Source organism: Jaculus jaculus, chromosome 10, assembly GCF_020740685.1.
Source record: "Jaculus jaculus isolate mJacJac1 chromosome 10, mJacJac1.mat.Y.cur, whole genome shotgun sequence".
NCBI classification, from domain to species: Eukaryota; Metazoa; Chordata; class Mammalia; order Rodentia; family Dipodidae; genus Jaculus; species Jaculus jaculus.
The window spans coordinates 4,582,102-4,604,059 of NC_059111.1; the positions used below are offsets into that span (position 1 = coordinate 4,582,102).

Genomic DNA, 21,958 nt, shown 5'->3' on the forward strand with positions numbered 1-21,958 from the left:
GTTGTGTCAGGGTCTCTAGCCAATGCAAATGAACTACAGATGCATGTGTCATATTGTGCATCTGCTTTAATGGTACTAGGGAATTGAACCGGGGTACTTAGGCTTTGTAGGCAATCACCTTAACCACTAAGTCATCTCTGTAGCCTACTGTCATCTGCTTTTGATGAATGAGGAGAATGAAGCAAAAACAATGTAGCATTGACACCATATGATTTAAAGTATCTAGACTATTTTGAATTCCTTACTCTAAATTGTCTTTGCTAGGTTTCAGTTCTCTTATAAATTGGTAACTTGATTTGAGACAAACATGAGTATCTTCTCAGAGTCTGACTGAGTGTCTGAAGAATCATGGGCCTAGGATTGTCAGTGTTGTACTCTAGGAACTTTGAGGGACAACAATCCAGTGTATTATTTACACAAATAAATTTTCTCCAGCAGTCTACTGACTGTAAAGTCAGAAAGGAGCTGATATTGGAAGAGACATGACCACAGATGGGGATCCATCTTAGCCCCTGACACTTCATTAAGCAGCAGGTGGCCACCTTCTATCATTTTCCTCATTGGATGAGTTGTCATGACAGGAATGAAAAGGGCTTTCCATGCAGTTTCACATGGACTACATTTATTGAGCATTTGCTGTTGGACATGTACTATATAAGTGCTTTACAAATTTAATTTCCAATCTCACTCTTCAAGCTGCATACTACATATAGTTGAACCCCAGTTTATAGAGGAAGAAATAGGGTCTTCACATAGCTAATAAGTATTATAGTCAAGTATTGTAACTGTGAATCATTCACTAGAGTGAATATATTAAATAGTACTATGTCACATTTTCTTCACACTCCATAAATAACTTACCCGTGACAATACGGACACCAGGTTAAACATTCAGCCGTTAGAGATTTACTCTCTTGACAATGAGGTGCTTGAAAATGCTTACTTTTAAATCTTAGGGTAATAGGTTTTGGAAGAGTATTTTAGGAAGATTACACTAGCAGCACTTTGTAAGCAGGTATTGTATTATGAAATACTGTTTTAGTATGCTCAAGAAGGGCCTTAGAGTCTAAATGCATAGAAGGAGGCATTAGTAAGAAAAACTCCTTGTCGGGAGGGGGAGGGTAGAGCAAGGGGATGGGAAGATAAAGATGCTGCCAGTGTGAAAATCTGATTGACTTTGACTATTATAACATTGTGTATGGTATTAGAAATAGTCACTATAGGGCTGGGCTGGAGAGATGGCTTAGCAGTTCAGATATTTGCCTGCAAAGTCTAAGGACCCAGGTTCAACTCCCTAGAACCCATGTAAGCCAGACACACAGGTGGTACATGTGCTTCTCTCTCATAAAAAATAAAAAATGTAATAAAAAGAAATATTTCCGGGCATGTTGGTACATGCCTTTAATCCCAACACTTGAGAGGCAGAGATAGGAGTTTCTATAAGTTCAAGGCCAACCTGAGACTACATAGTGAAATCCAAGTCAGGCCTGGGCTATAGCAAGACTCTACCTCCAAAAACAAACAAACAAACAAACAAAAAGACTCAAAATAGAGTCATAGAGGAAGAGGCAAAAATATTTGAAGAATTTTTCTTAAACATGATGGATTTTACATGACAAGGTGCCAGTCAGGTGAAACCTTTCTTCAGGAATATGGAGAGTGCAGATCCAAAGCACAGAACTGGATTTCAGGGCTGATCATTCATAAGGAGCAAAAATGATAAAGTCAAAAGAGCAGTCAGTTCAAGGCCGACCAGAGAAGTGCTTCACATTTCTTCTCAACAGAAACCGTGGTAAGAGACAGAAAAGAAAGAGAGGCCCGAGGTTAGGTCAGCAAACCTTACAGAGGCCACTGTGGCTGATGAGGTTTGGTACTATAGAACAGAAGAGGACAGACTGCAGCCTATGGTTAATCCCTTTGCTTTTGTAAGACCTGGTTTTTGTTTTTGTTTTTGTTTTTTTGAGCATCCCTAATTTGTAATTTTACACAGTGCTCACGACTGCTTTTGTGCTTAATAGTCTAGTTGAGTGTTTAATATTGAGATTTCTCCCCATCACCAAAATTTTTAATATTGGCCTTTTGTAGTGAAAGTTGCTGTGTTGTGCTGAGGAGACCTAAGCCAAGAAGACCAGGAGGCTACCTGGTGTGTTTTATGACCACAATGCCATCGATGTCCTGAAAGTGATAATCTTTATTCTGTGAATGAATGGCAACAGCCTGCTTGCTGTGTGTTTGCATTCACTTCTTTGGTGTGGTCTAGGAAGAGGCTGGGTAGCATGGGATTAAGTAGTAAATTGTCAGGAATGAAAGTGGTTTCTTTTTTTTTTTTCTTAAGTTTTAAAATTTTTATTTATTTACTTATAAGCAGAGAGGTGTAGAGAGAATAGTGACAGAATGGGTGCACCAGGACCTCCAGCCACTATAAACAAACTCTAAATGCATGCACCACTCTGGCTTTTTAGGTGGTTACTGGGGAATTGAACTCGGGTCCTTAAGCCTTGCAGGCAAGTGTATTAACCATTAAGCCATCTCTCCAGCCTGAATGAAAGTGGTTTCTTTTTTTTTTAATTATTATTTTTTATTAATTAGAAACTTTGTTGTATGGATAAATCATATGTTGGACCCATTCCTTTCCTGCCTCCACTCCACTGAGGGCCTTCCTCAGTGGGATTATTGGTTTCTATAAAAATATCTTTTGTGAGTATGGAGAGTGTGGCAGTTTAAAGGGAGATTTTTTTTTTTCTTTTAGTATAGGAAGAATATGAAAGGGAAAATTTTTACAGAATTCTTTTGGAGAGGCAATGTGTGTTGCAATTATAGGAATTAATGGTCACGACTTGAACACAGGGAGTACATGGGTCTCAATACAGGAAATGAATAGAATTGTTTGTGGAATTAAGTTAAGAATAGTAATTGCTCACACAGCTGTTTTTAAATAGCAAATTATGTTAGGTAATCAGCAAAACATCCATGAAAATGTACTGGATAGTTCTGCAGAAACTGCTTTATCCTTACTGACTTATGATCCTAAGGGGCACTATAAAAACAGGCAGACTAAAACCTTTGTATGCAGTTTCTCAACTACTGTTTTATTGTTATGTTTACATCTTCTCACCACCAAACCCAAATGTACTGTCCTCAAGAGCAGCAGGAACCTCCTGAGCTCACAGAGCAATTAGTGCTCTCCCTAACTGAGCGGCACATCATGTGTCTTCCCTTTTGTCCTACACGGTGCAGTGTGTGCTTGGGCTGGACTTAGGTCTTCTGTCTTTTCTGTTTGCTTTATTTATATTTTGTTCAGATGTGCTTCCATTCTTTGTTGGGAATCTTTATTTTCTTAGGGCCGAGTCTTCACTTACTAGCAGGCACTTTTGCTTCTTTCCCTTGTAGCTTCTCTAGGGAAATTAGAATACATCATTAACTTCTTACAGGCTATTTAGACTTCTTATAGTACCATTTCATGTACAACGCAGCAACCTTAAGACCTTAAGGGTCTGTTGACCGCTTTTTATGCTGTAGTTTTCTTGTGTATTACACCCAAATGCATTGTGCTGCCTCCAGGAGAGGCTGCTTTTGCTTTAAATAGCTGCATTTTAAAAACATTAAAAGGTGAAAATCCTTTTCTGTTGATGTGAGGCTCTTCTCTCCTTCTTTAGGGTCCAAGTTTCCCTTTGATGACATATTCCTTGAGCATGAAGAACTACTTCGAAGCTGGGTGTGGTAGTTCATGCCTACAATACCAGCGCCAGTTACATTTTGGTGACTGGTTGTCCTGACTGTCTTTTTCTTCAGGTCAGAATGACAGCAGGTTTTCTGTTGGGATTTTCCTTGCTCACATTATATGGATGCCTGCCTGCTGGACAAACTTTTTAAGTTGAACATAATTGTGTGCTGGTCCCAGAAAGATATTCAGGAGAGAAACTCCTCCAGTCAGCCTTTGTTTTTCAGTCTCTAGTATCTTGTCTTACTTGTACTTCATAATAAACTGACCCCAGATTCAAGTACAGGTCAAAAAAAAAAAATCCTTTTCTTAACAATTCAAACGAAAATTGTATTTGAAATTTAAAAGATGACCCGAGAAGATGTTAACTCTATTTTTGTAAAAGGCTTAATTTTTATATGTTTTGAAAATTAGACTTTTATTTAACAAGTAATTGCATAAGATTCATTATAAGTAAAATAAAACAAAGTCTAAAACCTTATAACTAATTTTACATATTTCATATGAAGAAGCATATTTTAACATCTTAAATTCCCAGGTGATATTAGTGTATCACTAACTTTCCCCCTTTGTTTTTACATTAATATGTATAATAAAAATTCATTAGTAGATTTTATATGTATGTAAACTCTGAAAATACAATGAAAAATGTTGGTAGGTTTTTAGTTGCATATTAACTTAGAATTGATTTTAGCCTTGGAGTTTTATCTAAAAGAATATTGTTACTCCGCAAATAAAATTGGATGAAGAAACTATTGAAGTGCCATACATTCATAGCTTTTTTTATTTGATATACTTATTTCCAATTAGATTTCTTCACAAAATCATTTATTGAATCTCCCTATAGCATATGGCAATCCTGCAAGGTATATTATGTTTTTAATTTTAAAAATATTTTATATTTATTTACTTATTTTGGTTTTCCGAGGTAGGGTCTCACTTTAGCTGAGGCTGACCTGGAATTCACTATGTACTCTCAGGGTGGCCTTGAACTCACGGCAATCCATCTACGTCTGCCTCCCAAGTACTGGGATTAAAAGTGTGTGCCACCATGCCTGGCTGCAAGTTATATTATCTTCTGTTTTTGATGACAGATAGGACTCCTTTTATTGTTTAGAAAGGTTCTGTGTGGGGACTGGAGTGTTTAGCCTCTCTCACTCTAAGTAAGTCTCTTCCTGTAGGAATGTACTCTCTAGTGTGATACCTGCTCAGATAACCACATTAACTTGGTATTCTCACTGCCTGTGCTATTGGGATATATCCACTAGTCCTTTCTACTTTTCATTCTCCCTTTTGAGACTTTGCTACTACCTCAAATTAAAAAAAAATTTTTTTTGTATTTATTTATTTGACAGAGAAAGGGGGCGGGAGAGACAGACAGACAGACAATGGGCACGCCAGGGCCTCCAGCCACTGCAAACAGATTCCAGACGCGTGCACTCCCTTGTGCATCTGGCTAACATGGGTTGTGGGGAATCAAAGTTGGGTCCTTTGGCTTTGCAGGCAAACACCTTAACTGCTAAACTATCTCTCCAGCCCCTGCTACTTGAAATATTTTTATGGATTCAGACCTACTTCACGATTTACCTACCCAGGCTTAGTTTAGGAAGGCAAGGTTTTTGGTGGTAGGTGAGTTCACGTAGTGAAGGGAGAAGAAATTTGTCTTCAGTGTCTTAACTTGGTCAACCTTTATCTCAGGTAAATCTTGCCTGAGCCTTACCAAGTCTTAAAACACCTTAGACACTCAGATTCTGGCCTTTCTAGAGCATAAAAAGGTCACTCTCTTCAAAATGAATGCTTGCAGTATTTGCTAGTGGAGGAAAACCTCTGGGCACCCACAGGACTGTTAGCAAGATAAAGGCGAGGAGTGAATAGAAGCTGTGGTGGTTTTAAGATGGAATCTAGAGGGTGCTCAATACACATAGTGAAGCAGCAGGGAAACTACTTTTTTGGTTTTCAAGGTAGGGTCGTCTTATAGCCCAGACTGACCTGGAATTCACTATGTAGTCTTAGGGTTGGACTCGAACTCATAGCAATCCCCATACTTCAGTCTCTCGATGGCAGGGATTAAAGGCATGTGCTACCACACCTGGCTGGTTTTTGCTATTTATTTGTTTACTTTAAATGTATTTTAAATATGTTATTCATTCCTTCATTTATTTTTTATTTTAAATTCTTTTAAAAATGGTTATGTATACAGTGTGTATACAGCCATGATGCTACCATTGTTAGCCTTCTTCCTGTTGTCCCCCACTGAGGATCATGGGCGTTGCGTCGTGGGGATGGCCTTCAGTTATGGGGGAGAGGCAATGTTTCTGTGCATAATGACCCAACTTAAGGCTTTAACAATCTTTCTGCCCCCTCTTCTGTGAATTTCCCTGAGCCATGTTGGGTACATTTTAGGTCTATTTCAGTGACAGGGGAGGTCTTGGGAGCCTCTGTGTCTCTGGATATATGATTTGGTAGGAGTTGTATGTTCTCTGTGCCTGTCTCCTTCACTCTTGTGCTGATACCAGGTTCACCGAGAAAGCACCTCTTGCTCATTACCCCACAAACTCTATTTTTAAATGTTTGTTTATTTATTTAAGAGAGAAGAAGAAAGAGGTGGAAAGAGAGAGAGAGGGAGGGAGGGAGGGAAAGAGGGAAGGAGGGAATGAGAACGCCAGGGCCTCAAGCCATGAACTCCAGATGCATGCGCCACCTTGTATGTATGGCTTACATGGGTAGTGGGGAATTGAACCTGGGTCCTTATGCTTCACCAGCAAGTGCTTTAACTGCTTTATTTGTTTGTTTATTTATTTATGAGAGAAAGAATGGGCACACCAGGGCCTCTAGCCACATGTGCACCTGCCTTAATTTGGGTTCTGGGGAGTCGAATCTAGGTCTTTAGGCTTCTCAAGTAAGAGCCTTAACTGCTAAGCCAACTCTGCAGCCCTGTTATTTATTATTGTTGTTGTTATTATCAATTTTGTTTTTTTGAGGTATGCAGCCCTGTTATTTATTATTGTTGTTATTATCATTTTTGTTTTTTGAGGTATGGTCTTACTCTGGCCCATGCTGACCTGGAATTCACTATGTTCTCTCAGGATGGCCTTGAACTCACAGCAGTCCTCCTAAGGATGCCTCCCAAGTGCTGGTATTAAAGCCACGCACCACCATGCCCCAAGGCCTGTTATTTATTATTAATTTTTTTAATTTGCAAGCAGAGAGAGAGAGAGACAGACAGACAGACAGAGGGAGGGGAAGGGAGGATAAAGAAGAGAGAAATGAACATGAATTAATATGAATGGGTGTGCCAGGTGCATGTGTTACTGTGCATCTGGCTTTATGTAGGTGCTGGGGAGTCAAAACTGGGCAGGCGGGATTTGCAAGCAAGCAGCTTTATCTTCTGAGCCATCTTCCCAGCCCTGCATTTGAAACAAATAAATACACATATATATGCAAGCAGAGAGACATAGAAGAGAGACAGACAGGAAAAATGGGCACATCAGGGCCTTTAACCACTGCAGGTGGACTCCAGATGCATATGCCACTGTGCATCCGGCTTTATGTGGGTACTGAGGAATCAAACTTGGGGCCTGAGGCTTTGTAGGCAAGTACTGTAATTGCTGAGCCATCTCTCCAGACTCCCCCCCTTTTTTTAGGGTATGGTCTCAGGCTAATCCAGGCTGACATGAAATTCATTATGTAATCCCAGGGTGACCTCAAACTCATGGTGATCCTCCTACCTCTGCCTCTCAAGTGCTAGGATTAAAGATGTTTGCCATCATGGCTGGCAAACATTTGTTTTAATGAAATTTTTTACTTTATATTTTTATTGAGATTTAATATCTAAACATATTATAATTTGACCCATTCCCCATCCTATTACCCTCTCTTGCACCATCCCTACAACTGTTCCAATGAGTGCCCTCCTCTTCTTTTCCATAGTCTTTCTGTTCTGATGTCTCATTCATTTAAAAAAATATTTATTTGAGAGTAGAGACAGAGTATGGACAAACCAAGACCTTTGCAAACAAACTCCAGATGCATGTACCACTTTGTGCATCTAAGTTTACATTGGTACTAGGGAATTGAACCCTGGTCAGCAGGCTTTGCAAACTAGCGCTTTTAACTGCTGAGCCATTTTCCAGTCCACTGATGTCTCATTCTTTTTGTTCTTCTCTGTCCTCTGTGTTAAAATGCTGGTGGGCTCAGAAATGTACAGGTGTTGTGGGGGTAACAGCAAGCACTGTGAGATCATGAATGTGCTAGTGCTGTCCTGGGACAGTGTTCCAAAGTATTTCTTCCCACCCCATGGCTCTTAAATTCTTTCCATCCCCTACTCTTCAGTGTTCGGTCTTGGAGGATGTGACAGAGATGACTCATTTAGTGTTGAACTCTCAACAGCTTCTAACTTTCAGCTTTGCTAAGTTTTTGAGTGTCCTCGGTGTCTACCACTGTCTTCACAGAAAACTTTTCTAGTGCAGAATAAGAGCAGCTTTAATATTCACTGTTCCTTCCCTGAGCCCTGATGGGTGTGGTAGAGATGATTCGTGGAGTGCTGAGGTCTGGACTTTGTCTTCTTCCTGAGTCACCTTGCTAAGTTTGGGTCTTTTGGAGTCCAGTTCACATTGCTGGTAGAAATCACCCAACCAAGAGCAGCTTTTGGGAAAAAGAGATTTATTTTGGCTTATAGGCTCGAGGGGACGCTCCATAATGGCAGGGAAAAACAATGTCCTGAGCAGAGGGTGGACATTATCCTCTGGCCACCATAAGGTGGACCATAGCAACAGGAGAGTGTGCCAAACACTGGCAAGGAGAAACTGGCTATAATACCCATAAGCCCACCCCCATCAATACACTCCCTCCAGGAGGCATTAATTCCCAAATCTCCATCATTTGGGAACCTAGCATTCAAAACAACCTAAGTTTATAGGGAACACCTGAATCAAACACCATAGGGTCTTTGCAGAATTTATCACCATCTGTAAAATGAAGCTTTTCTAACCAGAAGTGAGAACAGCATATGTATTAATGTAAATTGTATTATTATTTATCTTTAGGAATTGAAACAATTTATAGTATTTCTACCCTTGGGTTAGTGTTAAGCTTTTTGTTGAAATCTGTGTTTAAATCTGTGGATCAAGGAAGTAACTCTTCAAGATTGTTGAATTGCCCATGTATATACTAAAACTGGGAATGAAAGAAAGTATATTGAATGATATATTTATTGTACTTCATGTTATTTTCTTTTCTACTTTTAAAATCTGTTTAGTACCTCTCTTAAGTCTATCTTCTGGTACAATTTCTCTTCTTGCTTACTTTGTCTTAATGGCTGAAGCTTTGGATGTTTTAATACCACTGTCATATTTCTGTTTATACAGCCATTGTCTGTAGCAGAAAGGAGTCATTGATACAAAAAGATGACTTTGCCTTTGTCAGTGCCAGCCACGACCTTTAGTCAGAGTCTGGATATGGTGACAATCACACTACAGAGCTTGGAGTTTAAACCTAGGCAGATTCTTGTTGCTCCGTAACATCCTCTCACCAACTTTCTGATTCTATAGCAGTGGTCTTGGTATTTAGTTACTGCCTCAGTCACATGACTGTCATCTTATTTAATCAATCTTTGCCTTCTCTTCATCTTTCAAAAGGAATTAAGAGTCACTAGATGAAAAACTGAGCATGTAGTTTCTACTACCTGAGATGTTATTTGTAATAAGCACCTAGCCTGTTTCCCCCACCCCCACATGAATTTGAAATAATATAGAAGCTTCATAATTATTAATCATTTGGTATAAAAATTTAATCATTAAAACAAGTTATTTATCAAAATAAGGTTCTAGGGTTGGGGAATATGGGTTAGTGGTTAAGGTGCTTCCATATGAAACCTAAGGCTCCAGGTTCAATTCCCCAGTACCCATGTAAAGCCAAATGCACAAGGTGGCGCACGTGTTTGGAGTTTGTTTACAGTGGCTAGAGGCCCTGGCATGCCCATTCTCTTTCTCTTAAATAAATAATAAATAAAATATTTAAATAAAAGTTTCATTATTTGATCGATGAAAATTTTATTTTTTGCATATAATCGTTTATAATATTTTTTGCAGTTTTATATGTCTCATAGTTGGTTTTATGGGATGGTTTTAGAAATTCTTTCTATTGTTCTACAGTAATGGTTAAAGAAAATAGCTCACAGGTAACTAGTGACATTGCAGAGATTACAAAAAAGTATGGGTTTTTTTTTTTTCTTTCCCTTTTTGAGGTAGGGTCTCACTGGCTGACCTGAAATACACTATGTACTCTCAGGATGACCTCGAACTCACAGCAGTCCTCCTACCTCTGCCTCCTGAGTGCTGGAATTAAAGGCGTGTACCACCATGCCCAGTCTTAAAGTATGGCTTTTACATAACATGTCCCCACACTTGTAGAATCTTTACTAAATCTGGAATTTTAATGATAGTTATCTCTAAATGAATATGATATTTTATGTTTTATATACCATCTATGTATTTTTGTTTTTGTTTTGTTGTTGTTTCGCGGTAGGGCCTCACTTTAGCTCAGGCTGACCTGGAATTCACTATGTAGTTTCAGGGTGGCCTCCAACACACAACAATCCTCCTACCTCTGCCTCCTGAGTGCTGGGATTAAAGGCGTGCCACCATGCCTGGCTCAATCTATGTATTTCTGAAGTTGGTTCATTTAATTATGCCTGGAATACCCTCTTATAGTGATTTCTTCTTGTCTTCTGGGGATATCTTTCAAGGTATACTACAAATGCCTAAAATTAATGACAGTACTTAAACCTATATAGCTTAGTTCTATATGTTTAGGTACTGTCCTTAGTTTTAGCCATCTGCTGTGTATACACATACCTGTGATAAATTTGTATTTACAAATAAGACAGAGTTATAAATCAATAATAACTAATAGTTAAAAGCAAATGGTTATGACAGCATGCTGTAGTAAGAGATATTTGAAATGTTTGCATTATTTGTAGACTATCCTATTAAAAATCTTCCACTGTATCTGATGATGAGTAAATGAAACAGCAGACAAGGAAGACTGCTGAATACTATCTTCTCCCAGTTTTATGAAACCTAGTAAAATATACACTCAACACTTGAGAAGAAGGCCAGATTCATCAAAATAACGCTAGGCCCTAGTAACTGTGTAGAACATTCTGACCTGGAAACTAATACATCTTTTTCTTGATACGTCTCCCATCTCTTCTGCAAGCCTTGGGAATCATGGCAAGTGACTGCAGAATGTCAACATATTATTTATCATTTCTCATCTCAAGCTGAAAGAATTTTTAAACTTAGCCAAGTAGTTGTCATAGCAGCTAGGTTCTTCTCATGCACAAATGAAGGAAGCTAACATTTCTCATTTATCATGGGAATTGGCTCAGAAAGCTTTGGAAAATATACCTTCCTCAGAACCAAGGGTGAAAATAAAATCTGGAATCTTTAAAAGAGAAAAGTTGAAAAATTGGATTGAGGCAGAATAAATGATTGAGAGATTCCCAGCCTTTCCTGGGGCTGATAGGAGAAGAGAGTAATGGTGAAAGCTGTAGGAAGCTCATGTGGCCAACAGCAGAGTGCTCTGGTACTGATGGTTACTGTTCTTTGACTTTCCTTTGCAACTTTGATAAGGGTGCATCCAGGTAATTTGTAGTAAAACATGGGTAACAATTTCAGAAGAGTTTGAAGTGTTGTTTTCAAATTACTAGAGTGAATTGTCTTGCCATTTTAGTATAACTAAGTTGGTTTGGTATATTCACTTAAGAAACATTTAAGTTGAATAATTGTTTGGCCTCCTTTGGGATAGTTTTGGAGCTGAAGCCTTGCTGGTTTCAGAAGTGTACTACTAAAGAAGAGGTTTTAGGTTTCATCTATTCAGACAGCAGTGAATGAGAACAGAATTAGAGTGACTGAAGGACATTGTTTGGGGACCTAGTAGAAAGGGATGAAGGTACTTTGAGGTGACTTAGTTTTTACCTATGTCTGAACAAGGGTGATGGAAGTCGCTTCCACAAATGCAAGTACCATTTATGAATTGCACTCTGCTGTGTCACACTGAAAATGTTTACCAAAAGTATTTTTTTAATATATTGTATGTTCTTCACTGTCTAATTTCTGTAGGTATGGATGAACGGGGCAGTGCAACATCTTGGGGAACAAGTGGCCAACCAAGTCCATCCTATGATTCATCTAGAGTAAGTCTTAGTACTTATACCCATGAAGTTAATTTGGCTAAATAGTTTCTTGCATATATGAACTGTTTCATAAGAAAAAGGAAAATAAATTTGTTTTCATGAAAATGTAATATAACATACCTTCTTAGCCCATTTAATTCTCTTTATAACTTGGGGATTTCCTACACTTAATTACTCCTGGTGTCACTTCCACACCTGGACTGCCTTCAGTGTTCTTTCTAAGGTATGACATGCCCACAGTATCATCATAGTGCATTAAAATATTCCTGGTGTCACTTGTGCACCTGGACCACCTTCAGCCCTACCTCTGAGGCAGGACACACTCACAGTACCACATTAGGTACTATGATGTCCATAGCTGTTTGTGTGTTACTTGCTTTCAGAGACAACAGTGACTTTCAGAGTCCTGGCCTCAGCCTTTCCCCTCCAGCTGTGCTCCAGTGGTCATCAGTAGGAACTCTGTAGCATCATCTCTTGAAAGCATGTTAAATTGAGTATAAGAGGTGCTGTTTCTGGGTTGACATAGGAAGTAGGAGCAGGCTTGTGCCGGATACACTGATAGAGCTAAAGGGTCAGGCCTTTCTACTCCCCCCCCCCCCACCAAAGTAGACAGAAATTCCTGATAACTTAAAAATTTTTTTTCATTTATTTGTTTGCACACACAGACAGAACGCACCTACATGCAAGTATGAGTACACCAGGGCCTCTAGCTGCTGCTGCAAATGAACTCTAGATGCATGTGCCACTTTGTGCATCTGGCTTTACATGGGTACTGGGAATTTGAACTCAGGTTGTTAGCATTTGCAGGCAAGCACCTTAACCACTGAGCCATCTTTCCAGCCCCCCATAACTTTTTAAAGATGAGACCAGGAAATAGAAAATTAAAGAATTATAATAAAATCAAACGTTAGTAGCCTAATGGGGTTGATAGATGCTTCTCTGAAAGACCATATGTTCTGAGTTGCTTTCCTCATTACTGTGGTAAAATATGCGACAGAAGCAACTCAGGGACATGAAGGATTTACTTTGGTTCCCACTTTCCTGATAGGGCATGCCTGGCAGCATTCATGTCAGTAATGGGAGTGTTAGGCAGCTAGCATACATCTCAGCAGACCTTAAGCAGAAAACCTGGGCAGCAACTGCAGCTGGACTGTAACACATAAGACTTACCTCCCAGGAACCCACCCTCTCCAGCTAGTCCCTATCTCCTAGAGGGTCCACAGCCTCCAAATCCAGTGATACCTACTGGAATGGTCAAAAGCATGAGCCCATGGGACATTTCACATTCTTCTCCTTCTCTCCCTTCTTCCCTCCCATTTTTCCCCTCTTCTTACTTCTTCTTTTTCTTCTTTCTTCCTCCTCCTTCCTTCTTCTTCTTCTTCCTCTTCCTCCCTCCTCCTCCTCCTCTTCCTCCTCTTCCTTCATTTATTAGAGACAGGGAGGGAGGGAGAGAGACAAAGAGAAAGAATGGGTGCGCCAGGGCCTCTAGCCACTGCAAACAAACTACAGATGCCTGTGCCACCTTGTGCATCTGGCTTATGTGGGATCTGGGGAATCGAACTCGGGTCCTTAGGCTTTGCACGCATGCACCTTAACTGCTAAGCCATCTCTCCAACCTCATTTTCTTAACTATACCAGTAAACATTGAATGAGTAATGAGCTTTTTCTTATTTTTCTGAGAGTAAACCAAGAGAAGATAGACAAATATAAAATTTATGGATTCTGGAAGCACATTGGTTTAAAAAGGGAAAACATGAGATTATAGCTCATAGTTTCAGTATAGTTTGCATTCTTTTACATCAAAATGCTGAATTAAAAAACTTTGGAAAATAGGAGGTTCTGCTGTATATGTAGCCATAACCTATGTTTAGTTTTTAAAAAAATCTTTTGGGAAGGTACTAGGATTATCATAGGAAGAGAGGGAGGGAGGTGCAGATGGAGGGAGGGGTAGAGAAAGGGAGAGAGGATGGGACAGATAGACTGATAGAGATAGAGAGGCACTGTTAATCTAGCAGGAATCAGTGATGGAGCAAACTATATAGTGGTTTACGGAGCCCTTCATGGGCATCTTGTTATTGATAATGTACCACTTACTCCTGACATTTTATTTTGGGGATGTTTAAACTGGTTAGTGATCAGAGTTTGAGATTTTCCCCCTAACATTTAAAGTTCATGGTTCTTTGTATAATAATGTAAGTAGGAAAGGTATCTTTCCTGGTTAGAGTTATGTATTAGAGACTTATAGTATCCTGTGCTTTAGTATTAAGTGTCTTCTTTGCAGACTTGGGTTACTATGTGGGAGAATGTTGTTACTTGAATTAAATAGGAATTAAATAGGACTTTCGTGTTCATGTTTACTTCATTTTCAAGCTTTTGAGCTTTTTCTATTAGCATATCATGTAGGATTTTAGGAGTAAAAAAACATTCTTCTTTAGGAGTGAAAAACAAAAATATGTACCCAGATACATTTTTGACCCTGAAGTTAAGTTTGCCCCCAGAGATGGAATATAAAGAAAATCCTGCTTTTCTTCCTAATGTTTGATCTTATAGACCAGAAGTGAAAGATTCTTTTATTCTTACTTTATTAAAATACTTTATTAAAATATTTATTTATTTATTGGGCAAAGGGAGAGGGAAAGTGAGCACACCAGAGCCTCTAGTTGCTGCTGATGAATTCCAGACACATGGGCCACCTTGTGCATCTGGCTTACGTGGATCCTGGGAAATTGAACTTAGGTTCTTAGGCTTTGTAGGCAAGCGCCATAAGTGCTAATCCCTATCTCCAGCTCAACTTTATATTTTTTGACTATACATTGTAATCATATAAAAATTAAGTTGATTCTGTGGTAAAATTGTTTTCAGTTTTAAAAACCCAGATAAATTTCTAGATGCTTCTAGCTTATCAGAAGCATAAGCACATTCCTGCCTACCCACCCAGAGGTCAGAGAGATGATGCTGTTCCTCCTCCTTGTGTCATACTCCCACCCACGCTGCCATTATCTCCTTGTGTCCTAGTCACGGTGGAATGGAAAATGGTTTAGTGGACTGGGTCAGAAGTTACGTAATTGGTTAGGGTTTTTGTTTCAATATTTTATTATTTAGTTATTTATTTGACAGAGAAAGGGGGAGATTTTGTATGTATGTATGTATGTATGTATGTATGTATGTATGTATGTATGTATGTATCTATCTATCTATCTATCTATCTATCTATCTATCTATCTATCTATCTATCTATCTATCGAGAGAGAAAGAATGGGTGCACCAGGGCCTCCAGCTGCTGCAAATGAACTCCAGATGCATGCACCCCTTGTGCATCTGGCTAATGTGGTTCCTTGGGAATCAAACCTGGGTCCTTTGGCTTTGCAGGGCCTAACTGCTAAAGTATCTCTCCAGCCCTAGGGTTTTTGTTTCAAATATGGGTCTGATTTTAAACTTTCTTGCCTTAAATCCTCCTGACCAGGGAGACAATTATGGTTACCCACAGGATCTTTTCTATAGGAAGATTGTTGACTCTTAAGGATTTAATTGCTTAAGTCTATTTATTGTTTTGACCATTTTCCCATAATCATAAGTGTAAATGGTCATAATCATATTAATAAGAGTCTTATTTGGCTAAAGTACTTCATTCTCCTATGTTAGTGTATTGAAGTTCTCAAATTCCTGTTATAGGTCACTGAAATCTTGACTTCAGAAGTAAATACTGAAGTTGGATAAAAACCAGTCTTGACATCTTTGAAATCAAATGAGTCAATTTAAACGTTAATGAAATTGCAGATAACTTCTGTAGAAATTATGCAAATTGAGTTTATTTATACTTTACCAATTGTATAAATTTTATCTTTTCATTTTAGTGAGTTGCATTACTTAAAAATAGTTTTATTTTCAGTGGAACTTTTTTTTTTGTTTTTGTTTTTGGATTTTTTTTTTTTTGAATTAGGGCATTACTCTAACTCAGGTTGACCTGGAATTCATTGTGTATTCTCAGGCTGGCCTTGAACTCATGGTGATCCTCCTACCTCTGTTTTACTTTTTATAAAACTTGAAAATACTAACATGTCACAAAAAGTTGGTATTGGAAAACTGTAAAATTAATGCTTTACTTCATAGCTACTTCATAAAGTTGTCATGAGGATTAAAGGTGACAATATAAGTACAGTGCATTGGATCAGGATCTGGTACACAGTAATATGTGTGTGTAGACTTTTAACCATTTCTCAGAGTTCATTTATCAGATCTTATACAACAGTTACCTAAGTATAAACATACATTTTCAAATGTGATGTATAGTAGATGTAACAACTGAGAATTATTTGCTGAGACAGTCATTAATAATTTCTTTTTATTTGTTGAGGAGAGTAATAAGGATGGGCATGCCAGGGCCCCTAGCCATTGCAAACAAACGCTAAACACATGCATCACCTTGTGCATTTGGGGTTATGTGGGTACTGGAGAATCAAACTCTGGTTGTTAGTCTTTGCAGCTGATCCATCCTTTCACCCCCATTTGCCAGTTTATATGCATATATATAATGTATTTTGATTATATTCACCTGATTACCCTCGGTTGTCTCTCTTCCTTTCCTGCTGAACCCTTCAATCCAGCTAGTCCACCATTTCTATTTGTACATCTTTTTAAAAAATTTTTTTGTTCATTTTTATTTATTTGAGAGCGGGGGGGGGGGGATGAGAGAGAATGGGCGCGCCAGGGCTTCCAGCCACTGCAAATGAACTCCAGACGCATGCGTCCCCTTGGTTATCTGGCTAACGTGGGTCCTGGAGAATCAAGCCTCGAACCGGGGTCCTTAGGCTTCACAGGCAAGCGCTTAACTGCTAAGCCATCTCTCCAGCCCCTTGTACATCTTTTTAAAAATATATTTTTGTAGCTGGGTGTGGTGGTGCATGCCTTTAATCCCAGCACTTGGGAGGCAGAGGTAGGAGGATCACAGTGAGTGTGAGGCCACCATGAGAGTACATAGTGAATTCCAGGTCAGCCTGGACTAGAGTGAAACCCCACCTTGGAAAAATTTTAAAAAAAAATTTTTTTGTTTGTTTATTTAATTGCAAACTAAGAGAGAGGAATAGAGGGGGCCAGAGAATGGGTGTATCAGGGCCTCCTGTGACTACAAAGAAAGTACAGATATGTGCGCCACTTTGTGTATCTGGGTTACGTGGGTACTGAGGAATTGAATGTAAGCTTTATATGCAACCTCCTGTAACTATTGGGCCATCACTCTAGCCCCTCACATCTTTTTTTTTTTTTTAAATGTAACCCACTGAATTTAATTAGGATTGCTTGTAGTAGCATGAGTTGGGAGTTATTTAGCATTACATGGGTAGTTTACCAGTGGCTAAACTAATGAAAATATTCATTTCCCTCTCCCAGAAAATGTGTACCCTTCAGGGTAGGGCAGGTCCTCATGAGCCTCTCCAGCACCCATGATGGAATATTTATTGGTGCAATTGTAGGCAGCTGTTGTTGAGGTAGTCACAGCTGCTTTGAGTTCATGAGTGTGACAGCTGTGTTATGTGTTTAAGACTGTGTTCCATAGCACTCCTCTCCCCACTTCTCAGCAGAGCTCTCTGGGCCTTGGAGGGTGCTAAAGATGTCTCAGAGCTAAGCACTTAACTTACTCTCAGCACTTGCAGGAGTTGAAGCTTCTCTGATCAAAGCTGAGAACAGCACTCATATATGGTCATGAATAGTTAGAAGAATTATCATTTTCCCTTCCTTTTCAATTGTTCTTTTATTCCCCCCCACCACCACCCATGGGAAAGCAAAATTCTCTTCCTGTCACTTGATGATTTTAAAATGTTTTTGTTTGCATTATACAATGCTTTCTACATAATGGGTGCTCTGGTTTTGTTGGGAATAATCACTAGATTTATTAGGTTACTGGGACTTAGTGGTTGCAGAAGAAAAGAGCATTGATTTATGGCTGAGACTTAGGGTAGATGGTAGTGGTATTGATGGTAAAAAAGTTTCTTTTGTGCTTACACATGTGTTTTCCTGATGGAGGGGGGAGTCTACTTAGATATTTTACTTAAGGTCATACATTGGCTTTGGAAAGTTGACCTCTGTGATCTTAGACAAGTTATTTTACCTCCAAAATTATGTTGGTTTAACACATATCTTACAGGACTTAGTAGAAGATAAATATAGAAGCTGTGAAATAATTTTATTTCACTTATTGATACAAGTGAAAGCTATTACTGTTATTGCCCCCATTATCTCCACATGTCTAATAATGGGCGTATTTCTTGATACACACATTCTGTTCTCTGCAGATACCTGATCATCCTGGTTTGCATATCTCAAGTATGCATGTTGTCTTGGATTTTTCCTGTTCTTTTGAGATTTGTTACTTACTCTAGACCTAGCTCTGAGGTGAGCTACTAAGGTACACCTGAGGATTGCTCCTGACAGAGCTCACAAGAGACAGGAGAACTTTGTTGACACTCTTTCAAGATAACAAAGTTTTTCCCCCCTTTGTTTTAAAAGTAAATGTGAGCTCACTAGTAGCAAACAACTAGTAAGGAAGGCATTATGGTGACTAGGCTGGTCATTTTTCAGTTTACATGTGACTGTTGGCGGTTATTTTTCAGTAAGAAGTAGCATGCAGTTGAGAAGAGTTTGTGTGCTGCTTTAAAACAAAAGCTATTTCTGGGCTGGAGAGATGGCTTAATGGTTAAACACTTGCCTGTGAAGCCTAAGCACCCCAGTTCGAGGCTCAATTTCCCCAGGACCCACGTTAGGCAGATGCACAAGGGGGCCGCATGCATCTGAAGTTCGTTTGCAATGGCTGGAAGTCCTCACGCACCTATAGTCTCTTCTCTCTCCCTCTCCCTCTCTTTCCTTCTCCCTCTCTCTCTCTCAGCCCCTTCCTCTTTCTCTTTCTGTTGCTCTCAAATAAGTAAATAAATAAATGAACAAAACTTTTTTTAAAAAAGCTATTTCCACTATGATTTCTTTTCTTTTTGTAATGAGATTTGCAGAATGAAATAGTCATTTGTCTCCCCTCATCTTCTCATGCTAGGTATTAAGGTTAGAGGCTGGGTCACCTGAGTCCTGGCTTGGAACTCTGACACTATTATGCATAGATTTTGACCTGTAGGTGATGTCCAAACTTCAGACTTCAACTTCAGGCTTGAGTATCTTACCCAGCTAAGTTTTTCTCTTCCTTTCTTCTGCATTCTGTGAATCATGGACTTTTCACAGCTGAAAGATATTTCAGTTGTCACTTGCCTCCAGTTCTTTTGTTTCATGGATGAGGAAACAGAATTGAAGAGTTTAAAATTTGGCCAGGTTTAGCTTTGTACTATCTCCACAGAATGCCCTTGAGCTCTTCCTAGTCTGTATGGCTAACTAATGGTAATATCAGCCTGGATTTCAGGCATTCTGAATATGATGCTTGTGCATACTAATCCCCTTACCATAAAATTTCCTGACTCTCAGAAAAACTATTCTAACTTCAGAAGAAGCACGGATGTACAAAAAAAAGAGAGAGCAGGTTGCGGGTGATTTAAGAGAACATGATACATGATAAGAGAGAAACATTGACTGAGGAAGTTGAGTGGGTTGTGTAGTAGAGCCCTGCACCATGGCTTGCTGAGCCTCAAAGTCCATCCAGCTGGCTGATGCAGTGTCAGGTCTGTCTCTGGCACTCTTGATTTCTCTGTCTGCACATCTGAGTGAGTTATTTTTCTTCATACTTATCTCCCCCAGCCCCCACCTTCGTTTCTTCTTTGGTAAAGTTCCATACTTTGGCTGATTGTGGAGAAGAGGAAAGCTGTTATGTGGTGACAAGTTGATGTTTAACAGACATTTTAGCTGCTGTGTCTGACTCAGCACAAATTGACTTGAGGGACTTTTCAGGAAGGGATAAGTGATAGGGCACATGAGACTTTGCCACAATTGCTTGCCTATACACAGTGCATGAGGAGAAGGTTCAATTCATTTAAAAAGGACCAGCAGTGTTATTTCACAGAACATTTGTCAAGAATATGCATGGATAGTAACCTTATAAACTAGGTCAGGGAGAACATGATCATCTGGGGTCTAGGGAGATGGCTCAGATGATAAGCAGGCTTGTTGGACAAGCATGAAGACCTGAGTCTTATCTCCAGTACCCATGTATGATGGCCTCACATCCCTATAACCCTAGCACTCACTGGGGATGGAAACAGGAGGGTTGCTGGGGCCTCCCTGGTTTGTCAGTCTTACCCAAAAATGGTGAGTTCCAGGTTCAACAAGAGACTCTGTCTCCTCCTCCTCCAGCCTCTGTACTCATGCACAACCCTTCCCCAAACCACATATAATACTCACAAACCACATAAAGAAAAAGAGGACAGCTGGGCGTGGTGGCGCACGCCTTTAATCCCAGCACTCGGGAGGCAGAGGTAGGAAGATTGCTGTGAGTTCAAGGCCACCCTGAGACTCTGTAGTGAATTCCAGGTCAGCCTGGGCTAGAGTGAGACCCTACCTCAAAAAACTTAAAAAAAAAAAAAAAAAAAAGGAAAAAGAGGACAAAAGCCTAAACTTGAGGGTATAAGGACTTTTGAATTGTACAATGTTCTTAATTTTATGTACAAAATTAATATATTATAAAATTGGTATAAAATGATAAGAGCTCAAAGTAAGAATATAATTTTCACTTTTTTGTGTGTGAAAACTACAATCCATCTATAAGGTTTCCGGGGTAAGACTTCTGTCATTTTCTCTCTCTCCTCCTGGACCATTGCTGCCAAATATGGCTTAAAGGGAACTTTAATTTAGTTTGGTGCTCTCTCTGTTCTTTTTTTTTAACTTAAAAAAATTTAAACATTTAGTCATTTTTGTGTGTCAGAGAGAGAGGGAGGGAGGAAAGGTGGGAGGGAGGGAGGGAGAATTGGCACGCCAGGGCCTCCAGCCAGTGCAATTGAACTCCAGACACATGCTGCACCTTCTTTGCATGTGCAACCTTGCGCGCTTGTATCACCATGTGCACCTGGCTTATGTAGGGCCTGGAGAGTTGAACATGGGTCCGTAGGCTTCTCAGGCAAGCACCTTACCCACTAAGCTGTCTCTCCAGGCTCCCAACCCCATTTTTAGGAGGTATTGAATATCTTTTCATTCATGTGGAAAAGTTTGGCTAAGTGCCACTTTGTAGATAGTGAGTCAGATGTGAGCTTCAGTTTCCTTCGTGTGCTGTGTGTACTAAACACAGAGCGCATTCTGACCTCATTGAGGCTTTATACTGGGTGCAGTTTTGGATGGATTTGTTTGGGTAGCTCGTTTACATTTGACAGCAAAGTCCTGGTTGCTGCCAGGCAGGTGGGACCATGCTTTCCTCTCCTACTGGAAGCCCAGTAGCATGAAGAGAGATCTGGTAAATAAGGATGCTAATGGAGTCGGCTCCCTCACTCCCTGCCGTGATGTACTGAACCTAGGGTTTCACATAACACTAGGTACATGCTCTATCCCAGCTCTCTTTTCTTAGTTTTTATTTTAGAAGAGGCTTATTAAATGCCCAACTTGGCAGTCTTCTTGCCTCAGCACTCCCCCACCCCCAGCAGCTGGGATTACAGACTTGTGCCCACCAGGCCTCACTTCGCTTGACTGCTTTTGAGAAATTTTTGCTTATTATAGTAACACAACCTAAAAATTCTGAGATTGATAATAGTAGGTCTATTTGTCTGAAATAAGTTTATAAGTTTAATACATGAGCATTTTAGAGTTAAGAAAATTGAAAAGTTACATTTTAGAGTTGGGTCAATGGCTCAGTGGATAAAAACACTTGCTGAGAAACTCTCAAGTATCCTATTCAAATTCTCAGACCCCACATGAAAAACCAGAAGCTATGGTTAGGTTTGTATAATCCCATTGTACCTGTATCAAGGAGGAGAGTGTAGACAGAAGACTTAGCTGGAAGCTCCAAAGGGAGTGGTGAGTAAAAGTGAACCCTGTCCCCCCAAGCTGTGTGGAAGGTGAAGACCTGCCCAAAAGTTGACCTTAGACAGCAATGTAGGAACTATAATTAGCTATCAAATAATTAATTGACA

The 21,958-nt window shown here is 39.6% G+C and overlaps 1 protein-coding gene across 3 annotated transcripts in view; it reads left to right on the plus strand.

The window, feature by feature from the left end:
* The window catches only part of Tcf12 (transcription factor 12), a 312,899-nt gene that overhangs the window by 94,801 nt on the left and 196,140 nt on the right, over window positions 1-21,958 (plus strand). For all 3 annotated transcript variants that reach the window (XM_045160124.1, XM_045160125.1, XM_045160126.1), the window contains one exon: window positions 11,845-11,918. In XM_045160124.1, the coding sequence (XP_045016059.1) occupies window positions 11,845-11,918 (74 nt within the window). The remainder of the gene's footprint in view (window positions 1-11,844; window positions 11,919-21,958) is intronic.